At 39.3% G+C, this 14,955-nt stretch overlaps 2 protein-coding genes across 2 annotated transcripts; both read right to left on the reverse strand.

The window, feature by feature from the left end:
- Positions 1-3,422: 3,422 nt before the first annotated feature.
- LOC128374416 (ras-related protein Rab-25-like) lies at positions 3,423-5,288 on the reverse strand. The gene is made up of 5 exons (XM_053334679.1): positions 5,252-5,288; positions 4,525-4,720; positions 4,144-4,337; positions 3,787-3,867; positions 3,423-3,683 (listed from the first exon to the last, which is right to left on the reverse strand). The coding sequence occupies exons 1-5, from the start codon at positions 5,286-5,288 to the stop codon at positions 3,556-3,558; spliced, it is 636 nt and encodes a 211-aa protein (XP_053190654.1). The 3' UTR covers positions 3,423-3,555.
- A 2,006-nt stretch (positions 5,289-7,294) lies between these two features.
- ubqln4 (ubiquilin 4) lies at positions 7,295-14,395 on the reverse strand. The gene is made up of 11 exons (XM_053334671.1): positions 14,234-14,395; positions 11,946-12,097; positions 11,612-11,760; positions 11,244-11,506; positions 10,968-11,126; positions 10,570-10,792; positions 10,328-10,467; positions 9,680-9,763; positions 9,135-9,250; positions 8,882-9,056; positions 7,295-8,796 (listed from the first exon to the last, which is right to left on the reverse strand). Exons 1-11 carry the CDS (start codon positions 14,375-14,377, stop codon positions 8,644-8,646), a joined length of 1,758 nt encoding a protein of 585 aa, XP_053190646.1. The 5' UTR covers positions 14,378-14,395; the 3' UTR covers positions 7,295-8,643.
- Positions 14,396-14,955: the final 560 nt, after the last annotated feature.

Raw genomic sequence — 14,955 nt, forward strand, 5'->3', positions numbered from 1 at the left:
GAGCGTTGATTAGCTTATCAAGAAGGCATCAAAGGTTGCTACTATGGCAACAACACTGCAGCACCACATGAGCTTAATATCAAGATCATTAATGGAATGGTATGTAAGAGATGTGATAGCAGTATGAGACATAGTGGAGTTAATAAGGAAATGTGAGATGGAACAAATGCACTGCACTTCTGAGTACTAGCTTCAGGTTCAACTTTTAACATCAGCACTGCCATCTAGAGGCCGACAAGAGGCACTCAATGTCTTTTTTTTTCTTCTTTAAAAAAAAAAGTATTTATCTTTTTTTAATTGTACAAAGGACAAAAAAAGAAAAGAAGACCTCATTCTCCCGTGGGGGCACATAGCACACCAGACACCTAATGCCCCAGGGAAAGCCAAGCATGGGGTAGGAGGTGAGTCTGGTGGGGGTCTGTAAAAATGAACATTGGGGATGATGAAGCCAAGGCTGCTTTCAAGTCGCCACTAATCTGCCACAGCAAATATGCTACTGATCACCCCAGTCAAGACCATAGGTTATACTTTACATCAGCTCAGAGCCAACTCACATACTTCCAAGTCAGGTTATTATTCAATTTCTATTATTCATGTATTTTCTAATAAGACCCCATGGGCAACCTAGCCCCTAGTCCATTATCAGTCTTTAAGGGTTGAGGCTGCACACTTGATCAATAATAAGTCCAAAAAGTCATTTAGCCAGTTATATTTATTATAGCAATTTGGTTTACAGATCTTCCAGCTAAAGTATTGTTCTCTTTACAGAGAGAAAAGCTAGTGTGCAATAAAGCACTAGGTGTTGTCACACTGCCACATCTGCCATTAAAGTTCTGTCAACTTGGAAAACACCATGTGAGGATGGTTACAGCATAGAGTTTTATAAAAGATTTCGAAACATATTGGCTCCATTTCTTCCTATGCTTTACAGTGACATTATCCCCAAACACTGAATGCCAACGATTATCTGACCTGCTATCATTATTCTAATTCCAAAGCCAAGCAAGGATCACATGCAAATGAGCAATTTCCAATCATCAAGTCCTTTGAATAATCATTTTGAATTGTTTGCCAAGATCCTTATGATGTGCCTAGAAAAGGTAATCCCCTCTTTGGTACATCTGGACAAAGTGGGCTTCATTCAAGGATGCTTTATTTGTAACAACATGAGAAGACTCCTTCATGTGATGTCAAGAGCCTCTACTTTTCAACACCCACTGGTAGAAATATTTCTAGATGCTTAAAAAGCTTTTGATAGAATAAAGTGGGCTTTTTACTTCATGTACTTTGGTTTTATGCCAACATGTATGCAGTGGAGGTACTGTACTATATCGTGAACCAAATGCTCACGTTAAAACAATAAAACAAAGTGCTAGACCCACTGGCTTGTACCATCCAAGCCAATCAAAATATAACTGGTATTAATCTGAGTGGACATGATTTCAAAGCCAGTTTCTATGCTGATGATGTTTTATTAACATTATCTAACTTAACTCACTCAGTACAACACTGGTTAAAACTTATAGAAGCACTTCGTCAACTTTCTGGATACAAAATGAACTGAAATTGTAAAGGCAGTACATAAGCAATTGTTGATTAATGGTGTGTATCTGTCATCTTGTCCAATATGGAATAATTCAATGCAGGCAGTACAATACTGGCAAAGAACACTCGGACAGCTTATAAGGGAGGGATATATCATACCATGATCTGAAAATGCAATTTGGTCTGAATGATTCTGCATTTCTATAACATGTACAGCTGAGATCTATCTCAAAAAACTTCACATCCAAGGTAGTCACACTGGGATCGAAAAGTGTCCTTGATGGCAAATTGAGGGATGCTGCTACTGGGCGAGGAACTGTTTCAGCTTTAGATAAGTTATTAAATCTATCCTTCCCCGACAGCACTATCTCCACGAAATTACAACTGGGATGACGTTCACCCCCCACTGTGGATCAGTGGGACTCAATATTGAAACATTCAACATCTATGTCCAACTGTGTGAGATATAATATTATGCAAATTAAGGTCATACATTAAGCTAATATTAACACATAAGTCAAAAAAAGTTTAAAAAATGGACTCAAATGCTTCTGAATTGTGCTGGCACAGCTGAGGCAGAATTGGTACACTTGTGCATTTATTGTGGTCCTGTCCAATAGTAGAAGGAGTGTAGTCTGAGGTAATTGATGTGTAATAGGTGATAACAAATTTTATATTCTTCAATGTCTATTGTATGCATATTGGGAAACAGAATGGAAAATGTTTTATTTTTTGAGTGTGACTCCTTCATAAGTAACGTCTACTAACAAATTTTACTCACATATGCACGTGAGGCATTTCATCAAGGAGTCCTCTCAGACCTCTGAATAATGTTTAGATGCTTGAAGAGGTAAAACTATGCAGTATTCACTAAAACGAACAAAATACAAGAAAACTACATAATAATGGTGTGGCAGAATTTTTGTTTTTCTTTTCTCTCAGTAATTATCTTATGACTATTGTGTAATTTACAAGGTTGACAACCACTGCTGTATACTGTATGACTATCAGACAAATCATGCTTATTCAGTGGTGGAAAGTAAGTAATACCCAAGTACTGTATTTTAGTACAATTTTGAAGTACTTTATTTGTGTATTTCTATTTTATGCTATCCAATTCTTCAACCCCAGTATATTTAAGAGGAAAACATTTATTGACAGTTGTTGTCAGTTACTTTGTAGGTCCAGATTGTAGATTTACACACAATTAACATAAAGATTATGATGCATTTTTATAATATTACCCAACAGTAAATAAATAATTTCAAATTTGATTTGCCCCATACAGACAGCTGCAACATTTAATGCTGCTTACATGGGTAATGCTTCAATAATAACATCTTAATAATACAACACATTTTGGACAATGTATCATTTACTTTTGATACTTTGATAATCAGTATATTTAACTGATAATAGTTTGGTACTATTATTGACTTGACATTTTCAATACAGTATTTTTACTTTCTACAGTAACTTGAAATGTTTAAGTACTTGTTTGTATTTTTACATTGGGATATTAGTATTTTTACTTCAGTCCTGCTTCCACCTCTCTCCTTTACCGTAATCTTGATTAGATCATCTGTCTGATGCAGATAATTAATTCATGTTTTTGTGTGTTAATTAAATGCAAACAGGATAACATAAATAATTTATTCCAAGTTAATCCCAGTGCATTCATTTATAAAAGCAATACAACTTTACAACTTCTCTTCAAAAACATGAAGATGAAAGAAAAAAATCTATCTATAGTAGAAAGCACCCATTACCCACCTAAACAAGAAAAGTACATTGCAAAAATATATGGATTGCATCAATATATGTAACTTTATCTTAAATTATTTATACTGTATAGCCTTTATATCTGTAGAGGTTTGAACAATGACTCTGCAAATGTCACATGGGTACCTGTTCCTTCAAATTTTGTGTGAATGAAATCATGCGTAAGGCTAGATGACAGTTCCAGCGAGATGTTGATTCCAGGACGAGATGGACGGAGGCAGCAGTGTGTTAGGAGCTATTGCAGCAGCTTTTGCGCTCCTCCTGTGCCTCACTGGTGGGTCCAATGGGACTGGACAGGGTCACAGCACTGATTGAGCCACGGGTCACCTCTCTGCTGGCAACCTTCTTATGGATCGCTGGAGATAATGGTGACAGAGAGCCCATGTTTGAATCAATACGACAAAGAAATGAAATGTAGTGAGGATATGTTATTTGGACACAGTGACTGAAATCCTGTACCTGTGAGAACTGCATTGAAAGCAGCTTCGACATTGGTGGAGTCCAGCGCTGATGTCTCCATGAACATAAGACCTTTCTTCTCTGGATTGGTCATCACAAACATCACAATTAACAAACGCTGACATATTCTGGGAGCGAAACATTCAGTACTGAGCATTAAATACACTTTTCATGATGACAAGAATGACTAAATAACATACACAAGCACAAAGTCAACAACAGAAAGTTACAGATAAATAGAAGTAAGAGAAAAGCTACTAATAAGAAATACTAGGCATAAATTACATTTGCCCCATAAAAGTGGGGAAATCATGTCCAAGCAACACTCAAAAACAAAAATATTACTACATAACAGACCTGCAAAGTCCTTGGCTTCCTCTGCAGGCACCGTCCTGAGGCTTTCCAGGTCTGATTTGTTTCCCACCAGCATCACCACAATGTGAGGGTCTGCGTGGTCGTACAGCTCTTTCAACCATCGCTCTGCACTTTCATAGGTTAGGTGCTTGCTAATGTCATAGACCAGCAGGGCTCCAACCGCTCCCCTGTAATACCTGAAAGACCAAACACATATGGGTTGGAGGTTAACACTGGCAATGATATTGTATACCGATGTTTTACTTAAAATGGCACACATGTTTAAGCCAGCATTTATGTGATAATTCACACCTCTTAATCATGTGTCATTACTTATGTGATTATGCAGTATGTATTTGTATGTGTGTGTAAGTGTGTACCCACGCTGAGGTAATAGCCCTGTAGCGCTCCAGCCCTGCAGTGTCCCAGATTTGAGCTTTGATGATGAAGCTGTCCAGCTGAACAGTCCGCGTGCTGAACTCCACGCCGATGGTGGTGCGACTGTCATGATTGAACTCATTCTTGGTGAAGCGAGTCAGAAGGTTGCTCTTTCCTACTCCAGACTCACCTATTAAAACGACTGAACAGGCAAATAAGAAATAGGAATTAATCAATTGTGGATACAAATCTGAATCCATATAACTGTTTTATTACACATAAAGTCCAAAAAATATCACGTTTAATCAAAGTAATTACTTTCTGTAATGAATCATATATTCTTTATCTCCACTAACACATGTAGACTTTCTGTCACTGTTACAGCAGACACCAGACAGTGACATCACATAAACGTGGCAGATACCCTTTGGCTGAACTTTATTGTAGAATGAATGGAATAGGCATACAAACCACAAAGCAGTCTATTATTTCAGCAGGAAATGATTTATGTGAATGTAAGATGATGAACAGGTCAAAGGTCAAATGTTTTTACAGTCAAATGGACAGAAGGCTATCACTTCCTGCTTTACCTCACTCCCTGTTTTCCTCAGTAATCATAGTCGGCAGCTGAGCGCCAGAGCTGCACCTGACACCTTTAACTAGAGACAATGTACACTATAGACTTCAGACAGTTTATCCATACACAATCACAGCTTAAGTAAACATGACTCACCTTTAAAGACGAAGTTATACGAATCATCAGACCCCATGCTGCATTCAGTTGCGAAGGCTTCCTGTGTAAATATTCTGAAGCCACTTTCAATATAGGATCCCAAAGAAGAAGTGAGAAAAAGCAGACAATACGACAATACTCCTTTTTCTCTCTCTCCACACTGGAGAGAGAGTAAAGGTGAAAATGGAGGAGAAAAACAAAACAGGTTCAACTGCACCCACCAGCTTCCTTCTTTATCTGTGAATAAGGGTAGTGCCTGGTTGAGGGCAGGCAAGCAGGAATCTTATGGCCTGCCGATCCCTCATCAGCTGACACCTAAGGGAGGGCAGGGGGAGGGGAGCAGGTGGAACAGGTAGAACCACTCGCAGGTAGTCATCAGGAACAGACTCCACCCTCTCCTATGCTCTTCTTTCACTCAGTCCCTGTGTTTATTGTTTGGCAATAAACCTCACCTAACAGGTGGATCTGTGACGCTAGGCCACGTCGCCTTTTTCCACTCGGCTGCTTACTGGGATGCTACTACAAACAATGATTTTGATTGTACACGTGATCATTTTACTGCTTTACGAAAGACAACCCAAGAACAGAAATATTAATATAATACAGCAGAAACCAGCACATTCCTAAAGTTATATTTTACATATTTAAGTCTTAAAAATGTGGAAATGCTTTATTTTACAAGCCCACAATTTTGAGGGAGTTGTTTAGGTTCAGTGGCATGAATTTCATTTTTCAATTTTCTTATAAGGACTGGTCAATTTAAATCAAAGTAAATTTCATTCTTCATTTAACATTGGAAACTTAATACTTCAAATTTATTTCCTTGTTGACACATTTTGCAAGTGCATGTTCAGTTGACTAGCTGTGCACTGATCAAGACTCTGGGTTACACTGCAAAAATTACCTTTATGTCCTTTCTGGTTATAAATCAGTTCCTTTCTCTGAAAATATTGAGAACTATGGGACCTGTAAAACATCACATTTCATTTTTTCACTTCATATATTTCATACACTACGATTTATTTGTCCATAGCTGTAGATATTTCCTTTGTAGTCAGTATTTCAAGTTTTATATCCCATTTCAAAGTATTATTACATTCTGTAAATTGATTTTAGCATTATTTTGTTTATTTCATTTTTATTATCAACTTACTTTTGATCAGTTTTAGTCTTCTACAGTATGTTGCATTTATGAGAGCAAATGCAAAGATGCACTCTTTGTATGATTCAATACTTGATCAAATGGACTCCGATTTCAGAATATAGCGTCACTGATAATAATACCAAACAAATTGTAATTAAATACCTCTCAGTGTGACCATTTGTTCCCCCAGGACACCCAAAAGCAGATTATTTAATGTTATATTTCAAAACGCAATATTTTCATTTTGAACAAAAGCATAAATTGTTATTAAAGATCCCCTCCAGACATCTTTTAAGATAGAAATTTACTTATTTGAATAATAGTTGTTGTTTAATGTGTGTTTTCCACAAAAAAGTTAATTATCTTGTTAAAATCCATAAATTGACATTTACTTCTACTTCATTAAAAAAAATCCAGCATCTATGAACATGCAAATACTTGTAATTTCAAAAGTTTAAATGCTGGTCACAAACAACCTCCTACTTCACTGTAATGTTCATTCTCACTGTGTGCGCAAGTTTCCACATCACACTAGTATTAGTTGCATACTGAACCACAATTGACTGAAAACTATCTGTGATGTCACAAATCAGCACAAAGGGACACCCTTTTAACTTAATATTTTGTTATCACAAGACACTTTTCCTCTTCAGTGGATGAATGTGAAAACAGCCTTTTGGTATCAAACTCTGCAAATAGAGAATTCTACTCCGTGAAGGTCAAACATTCAATTAAAGTAACAATAAGCAAAACACAGTTTTGGGCAGAGGGGAACTTTAATTTTTTTATGAGAATTTCAAGGCCAGAAAATTTGAATGGATGGTATGCTACAGACGTCATTTTGCGCCATCCTTTCTACACCATCACAACGCTATAATCAACTGACACAGGCCTTAAACTGTTTTTGACCATGTTTTATTTTTTTAGTACAGTACTGTTAAAAGTTAGTTCCAACATGTTCAATTGGGAGATGGATTTTTTTCAGCTGAGGTCAACACACAAAGCAAAGCTATAGAAGCAGTTGCCAAGGTTACCACAACTACAATGCTGAGATTTCCAAAAGGAAAAAAAATAAGACAACCTAGATCTTGATTTTAGAAACGTATGGTGCCGCCATACCAGAATTGTTTTTAAAGCCTTTCCATTTTTTTTTTTTTTTTACTCACTTGATTTTCATGTTTACTTAATGCAAGTCAAATCATAATTATCTCTAGGTACTAAATGCACCTCAAAAAAAGAAAAAAAAGAAAAGGAAATGAAGAATCAGATTAAAATGAAAGGAAAGCCTGTTTGTTTCATTCATGTTCATTCTAACAGCGTCCTCTGCTTTGGCGCTGCTGCAATGTGATGTTTGATTATGGTTAAAAGTTCTAGATGTTGATGTATGGAATTTATTCAGGACCCCTGATGGAGGTTTCTAATTAACCTGCTGAGTGGGGCTGTTCATTTGCTGACAATGCTCTTTTAGGACAGGGGAGGACAGAAGGCACAGCAATGGTGCCTCAGAAAGAAAAGACACTGTGCACCCCGTGAGTGGGCACTTTTATCTGGAATGACAAATTGCAAGTTTAGGGAAGTGTGGAGGGCGTCATTTCTTAAGCTTTTGCAATAAATAGTGAAAGTTGTTGGGCAAAAACAGCCATTTATGTAAAATCTTGAGAACGGGAAAAGAGGGAGGAATGAGGTTGAGGTGTAACGTCTGTATGGACAAAATATCTTCCTGCTCTTGTTAATGTCTGCACAGAAGATCTTCATTCAACAGTTTGCTATATAAATTCTAACAAACTGCCTTCCAGCGAGCACGTGTGGAACAGAGCCAACAGCCAATCACATCACATAGGTTTAATCTGTATTATGTAAATGCTTGTCTGTAACCCTCGACTCCAGTTTTATATGAAGAACACAATAAATGAAGAAAATTGTTGGGAATCCCTTTTCAGGAGAGGTTTTCGCTCCTTCTCTGCACCAGAACACCCCTCAAGATGAGAGTGGTTCAGTCCGGCTCTACAGCAGCACTCTGGGACAGAGATCTGGGTGGATGACGCCAAAAAGAGAAAGTATGGGGACTAGGGAATGATCTGAGAACAAATGAAGAATGAGGGTCTTACAGATCCTGCCCAAGTTTCGTCTGTAAAGTTTGGGACGATACACTTAAATTTCTCTTGGTTCTCTGTAGATGCTGGGTGTGTTTTATGAGTTAAGTATGTGTGTATGCACGTGTCTGTGTGTCATTATGTACTGTATGTCTTTACGAGGGCTGTGAGCCCAGCAGTCTCTCAATAGCGGCATTGATGTCTCCTCCAGTAGCAATGAGGGCCTGCAGGTTGGCCTCGCGGTTGATGAAGCCCATTGCGCTCAGCTGGTCCAGCTGAGACTGGAACCGAACCTCTGGGGTCTGGTTCTACAAGGAGATAATTAATATAACTTTTTAAAAAATCATACAGGTGTGAAATATGTAATCCCTGTGCATGTGTGTATGTGTGTACCGTTGCACTTCCTCCTCCTCCTCCACCTCCTCCAGCAAACATCTGGAGCATCTGTTGCATCAGCTGCTGCTGGGCTGCGTTTGGCGGTGTTCCTGCACTGCTTGGTGAGGAGGCAGGGTTCTCTGTGGTCATGCTGCCTCCTGTGGGTACGCCAGGAATTCCACCTGTCATCAAACTGTTAGAAGAAGAAAAAAAAGTTATTAAAAATAAAAACAAAGTATGAAAATGAATGTTTTTGTTAGTGTGAGCGTACCTGGGCATGAGGCCTGGGGCTTCTGTCTGCAGTGTCTGTAGGCCTTGTTGGATCTGCATTAGAGCTTGCATGGCCCGGGGATTGGTCATCACTGACAGGGCCTCTGGGTTCTGCATCTAAAAAAAACAAACAGACAGTGTAGTAATACATTAACTAATCAATCAATAAGTAGTCCACCTAATTTTACTTTACTTCATTTTTACTGAAACGTGAGGTAACAGGCAAAAGCACACCACGTAGTTGCCAAATGTTTTGCCTTTTGACCTGGAAAATGTCTAGAGGCTTATCTAGAAATCAAAACTGACAGCTAAAAATGTATGACAGATATATACAATCCTCAAGACAAAAATGTTCAGCATGTGCAGATACACATCTGCGCTAAATTTCACAATACCTGGATAATGGCTTGTTGCTGTATATTGCCCCCTGTGGGCCAATCAGTACAATTCTTTGTTATGCCACTATGACCATTTATCTTTGTACCTTGTTAGAAAAAAAGAAAAAAATCCTAGGACTGAGTTAAGCAATTGAAGTGTGTGTGGTACCTGCTGAAGAAAGATGGGCAGCTGAGATCTGAACTGTTCTTGCAGCTGTGGGTTTCCAGCAAACAAGGGGTTATTCATCAAAACCTGGCAAAGAGAGAAAAGAAGTCAGGGTGATGAGTCAATCCACATCAGGCGATGCTGCTTACTCACTGGAGTTACTATTTAAATTATATGTGTTTAACACAGAATAAGTTTCAAACAGAAATAAAAGTTGTGGGGGAATCCTTGTCATGTCATTATTTCTGATTATCTGAATGTGCAGCAGCTACCTGTTAGGCTGTCCTTGTTTTCCGTACAGTTCACATTGTTTATTAAAACTAAATAAGTCAGAGCTGTGTTGTTTATTCTTCTTACAATTTGCTGCAAATGAGCTTAACAGACTAACCGCTCGGTTGAGTGTACACTGAATAACCAGGCTTACAGGCCTAATGTACAACAGGCCTGGCTAAACTCCACTATTTACAATTGATTAAAGACTGCAGGCTTCAATATAAATCAATTGATTCCATATGTGTTGCAACACCAGAATAACAAAGACTTTGGGCAGACTCTGAATTTAATATTTCATTTGCACTGTAATATGACATATGATATCTGTGTATGTTTTCTGTTTTGTGGTGTGTATGTAGATGTCTTTCTTTTACATACCTGGGAGGCCAACTCTGGGTTTTGAGACAGTGACTGCATCATGCTGCGCATGTAGGGAGCAGACAACATGTTCTGCATCAGCTGAGGGTTTTCGGAGATCTGCTGCATTAGACTCTGCATGCCCGGACTGTTGAACATGCCTACAATGCACAGACAGGAAAAGGGTTTATTTATGCAGCTGTGTAAACAGGTAAATAAATAAATTACTTAGCATCCAAGTTTATTAAAAATTAAAATCTTACCATTGCCCAGACTGCCAGGATTGATGCCCAGAGGGTTAGACACACTGGGGTTGGTACCCCCAGTAGTGCTAGTGCTTCCTGTGGTGCCTGCTCCACCCTCAGTGGGATTTGAAGAATTTGGTGGCCCCCATGGATTGGGCAGAGGCTCCCGGTTCTCTGTTCGTGATGGCTGGACACCAGACTCAGAGCCACCACCTAGAGCTGAGAATGGGTTGCTACCAAACTACAGGGAAAGAGATCAGTCAGATTTGAAAATTTAAAAAACAGTCAACATGTTATTTGGATATTTCACAACGAAGGCCCTTAACAGTGGCAAAAACAGCCATAAAAACGGTGAACAAGTTTAACACAAAAATACAAACACGCAAATTCGATCAGTAAACATCCTTCCCAGCTACCTGTTCCCTGGCCGCACTGAACATGGGTTCCTGGATGTCAGTATACATCCTCCGCAAGGCATTGTAACCCCCTGGGATGCTCTCCAAGTTGCTCAGAGCCCGGTCCTGGTTCCGCATCATTTCCTGCATCATGGCTGGGTTCCTGGCCAGCTCCATGGTCTGAGAGGTGTGAAAAAGGGGAGAGGAGGCAAGTCATTTAAAATGTATTTTCAACAAATGTTAGTAAGAATCCTGAATAAACACACCAAAATGCAGTTGTAGTGTCTGTGCCTTTACCTGTCTCATGAGCTCAGGGTTGTTGAGCATGTGTGAGATCTCAGGGTTACGTTCCATCAGCTGCTGCATCTGAGGATTGGCCATAATCATCTGCCTCATCAGGTCTGGGTTGGACATCATGTTCTGCACCAGTGGGTTCTCCATTATCTGTGAAAGCATCTCTGGGTTGGACATCAGCTGCCTCTGCATCTGCTGCTGCAGTTCCATGAAGTTCGCTGAGCCCATGCCCATTCCAGCCAGGTTAGACAGGTCACCGAAGCCAGCTGAGGGAGAGGATATAGACAGGTGGGGGTTACACACAGTTTCTATGTTGTGCTCAACCAGTTAAGGATGTCTGAATGTAAATAGTTACATACAGGTGGACTCACTCAGTATGTTGGGCGTCTGTGTGGGTGGTGGGGCAGAACCAGTAGAGCCTGCTGTGGAGGAGGGGTTGGTGCCTGGACTAGAGGTGGAGGTACTGCCTGCTTGGGTGGAGGATGAGCTGGAGGCTGAGGTGCTACCACCATCTCCTGCCCTATAGGGAAGAAGCAGGTATATGAGCAAATCAGTGCGCACTGTCAGATGATCGTGACTCTAACAGTGAAATCAACCATGAATTCAACAACAAGATTATAATGCAAAGTAAATAAAAGATTCTTATAGGCTGGCTACTAGTTGCTCTGTTGAATCAACATCATTTGTATATTCATGTGGCCTTACTTGTGTGCTGTCTTTATGACTAGGTGAACTGTCAGGCCATCCTTGATGCCGTGTTGGCTGAGGCTGTCGCCATCCTTCAGGATCTTCCCTGCAAATATCAGAACCAATTGGTCCTGTTTGGCTTTGAACCGCCTCGAGATCTCTTCTTTAAACTACAAGACATAAGGAAAACAAGAGAGCGAAATTAAGTGAGAAACAGGAAAAAACACATATAATATTGAGAATGTGATGGTCACACCTCAGTAACATTGCTCATCTGTTTCTGATTTGTTGCTACCATCAGGCCTTAAACTTCCAAGTAAGTATTCTGTATAGTTATCCTATCAGCAGTGGTGTATGCTATATTAAGAATATTTTCACCCATTTACCTCCCTTTGCTTTGGCGCTACATTTTCTCAACTGTAGCACCTCCGTATTGCTGTGCATGCAATACACTGTATTATGCTGCAAACCAGCTGTTTGGGTCAGAAAGTGCTGTTGCAGTTGAGAAAATACAAAATGCTGAATATAGAGTGCACTTAAGCTGATTGATTTTGTTTAGTACTTTTTTAGATTGCTAAAATACGTTTTGCTGCTGGCCCCACCCACAGCAGTGCATTATTTAGCTTCTGTGCCAGTACTTCTGCCTGCTTCTCCAATATTGGAGGGGTGAGTATGGATATGACCTCATACAACCCTACTTAAAAAAAATTAAATGTTCCCTTTAAGGGGTGGGCCTATCGCCATGATTTGTGACTACACAACTAGTTTTGTAGCCAATCCTAGCCCAAAATTTTAACTGATGTGTTACCATGACGCCTGCAATGCACATAACCTAGAATGGACTTCACATTGAAGTGGAAAGTGTAGGAAGTAGTTTCCACAGCAGTGATATGCAATATGAACATGAATAATGGCAAATTTAAAGGATTTTAACAAGGGTAATTAAACTTGTTAGACACACAGTATTGCTCCAAACAGAATATTTGTAGATATATTTTTGTGCATGTTAATACATGTCTGGAGGGGGTCTTTAAAGTCTCCCTCCACTAAAAAATGTGTTTTGGTCATTGTTACTTCACTTTGGATGTTTGAGCTTCACTGTGCAGTATGATGTATGTCCAGAGTTTGACACCATAGGGCTGTTTTCACATTAACCTGCTGAAAGTGGAAGTTTTTTCTGTATTCATTGGAAATTACATTTTAAGGGATGGGCTGTTGAGCACAATTTATGATGTAACTAATTAGGAGCCAAACATAGTCGAGAATTTAGCTTATACGGTTGTGATGTGGAAACAGGAATCTTCCAACATTCATACACTGGAAATTTACTTTTCAATCAAGTATAAGACATCCTGTGTCTAGCAGTGTCAATGTTGAAATTAAGGACATTTGCATATTAATATATTCTACATATTTTTCAATTGTATCGATGTTAATGAGGGAACTGGACACCAGACACATATGTACCTGGAGGAGATCTTTAAGAATTTCACACCACTGTAAATACATATATATAAAACGTGCATCTCGAAGAATGCATTTGTTTTCATGACATCGAATATAAGGCCACATGTAGATAAAGGATAATAACACATACTTAGACGACAGAGATAGCGTTAACATTATGGTTGGACAAAAAAATCTACTTAAGATCACACAGGAATGATACACGCTAGCTTTGCATTGACGGTGACAACCTAAAGACACAATGATTTCATTCTTGCTCCATAATTGCACTGCAACCCGTCGCCAAGCCAACAGTGGCAGTGAGAGTACAGTATATTCCCCTGAAAGCTGAATGACTCAGTGGTAGCTGTGAGAATGTTCTAGAGACACAGCAAGCTTTAGCATTCCCATAGCTGTGGAGCAAAAGGGGGAAATGAAAGCGATTCAGCTTACCAACCATTTCTTCATCTATCGGGGCATTGATGCTTGTGGTAATAGGCAGAGTGAGAACACAACCCGTCAGCTGACACTTGTTTGGCTACACAGTGATGAGCTAACGTAGGCTAAAGCTGGCAAGCCGAGTTAGCTCATTAGCCTGCTGCTACCGCTAGCTGGCTAACCGGTTAGCCGCTTTCAAATACAAACGTGGGCTTATTTACCTATTGGGTGTCAACACCTTTAATAATGCCGAACAACCGTCAACACAAGCAGTAATACTTTCATTACACACAGCCTCTTTAATTCCACACACTCTCCGTTAGCCGGTAAGAGTGACGACAAATGCTAACACGGCTAGCTCGCCTTCCTAGCTGAAGTTGTGGGCAGGGGCATGACGTTAGAGCACGGCGACATCAACACACCTGAGTGACAGAGGCATCTTCTGCGATGGCGATTTCTTCCTTGTCTTTAGGGGTTTTTACTGTGACCTTAATAATGGTTCCCTCCGAGACGTCAGGTTTATTATTGTTGTTATTACCAGGATCTGCGGCGCCTTGGTCAGCCATCTTTACTCCACCGATGGAACAGCTCGGGTCTGACGTCAGCATCCGGGTCAGGAGAGGTCAAACTCCAGTGTGTTGCACTCAGGTCGCACTAATAAGAAGACTTTTAAAAGGGGTATTTTTTCTGTGTTTTTATTCATTAGTTTCATTATTTATTATCAGGTTTGGGAAGGTTACTTTGGAAATGTAATAGGTTACAGATTGGTTATCCTATTTAAAATGTATCTTAATTAATGTTTTCAACTGTTGGAGTAAGCTTACCCATTGAGCCCACCAAAAAGTTCAGGTATTTTTCATGCTGACATGATTTATACGACAACAAAAAAAGATTTCAAAGAATTTAAAAACAGCAATATATGTATTCAATTTTTTAATCTTAATTCATTTAATCACACATTTTTTCTCAGTAACTGTAATGGTTTACGGTTAAATTTATTATTCAATTTAATATGTTGTTCATACAGGTTTATGTATCAGATCAGTATGTTTATACAACTTCATGAAATCCTTGTTGCTATTGTACGGAAGCGTATTGCATTTTCTGAGTATATTGTTCTTTTAATTGTTCACTATCTTGGCAC

This window comes from Scomber japonicus, chromosome 15 (assembly GCF_027409825.1).
Source record: "Scomber japonicus isolate fScoJap1 chromosome 15, fScoJap1.pri, whole genome shotgun sequence".
Classification (NCBI taxonomy): domain Eukaryota; kingdom Metazoa; phylum Chordata; class Actinopteri; order Scombriformes; family Scombridae; genus Scomber; species Scomber japonicus.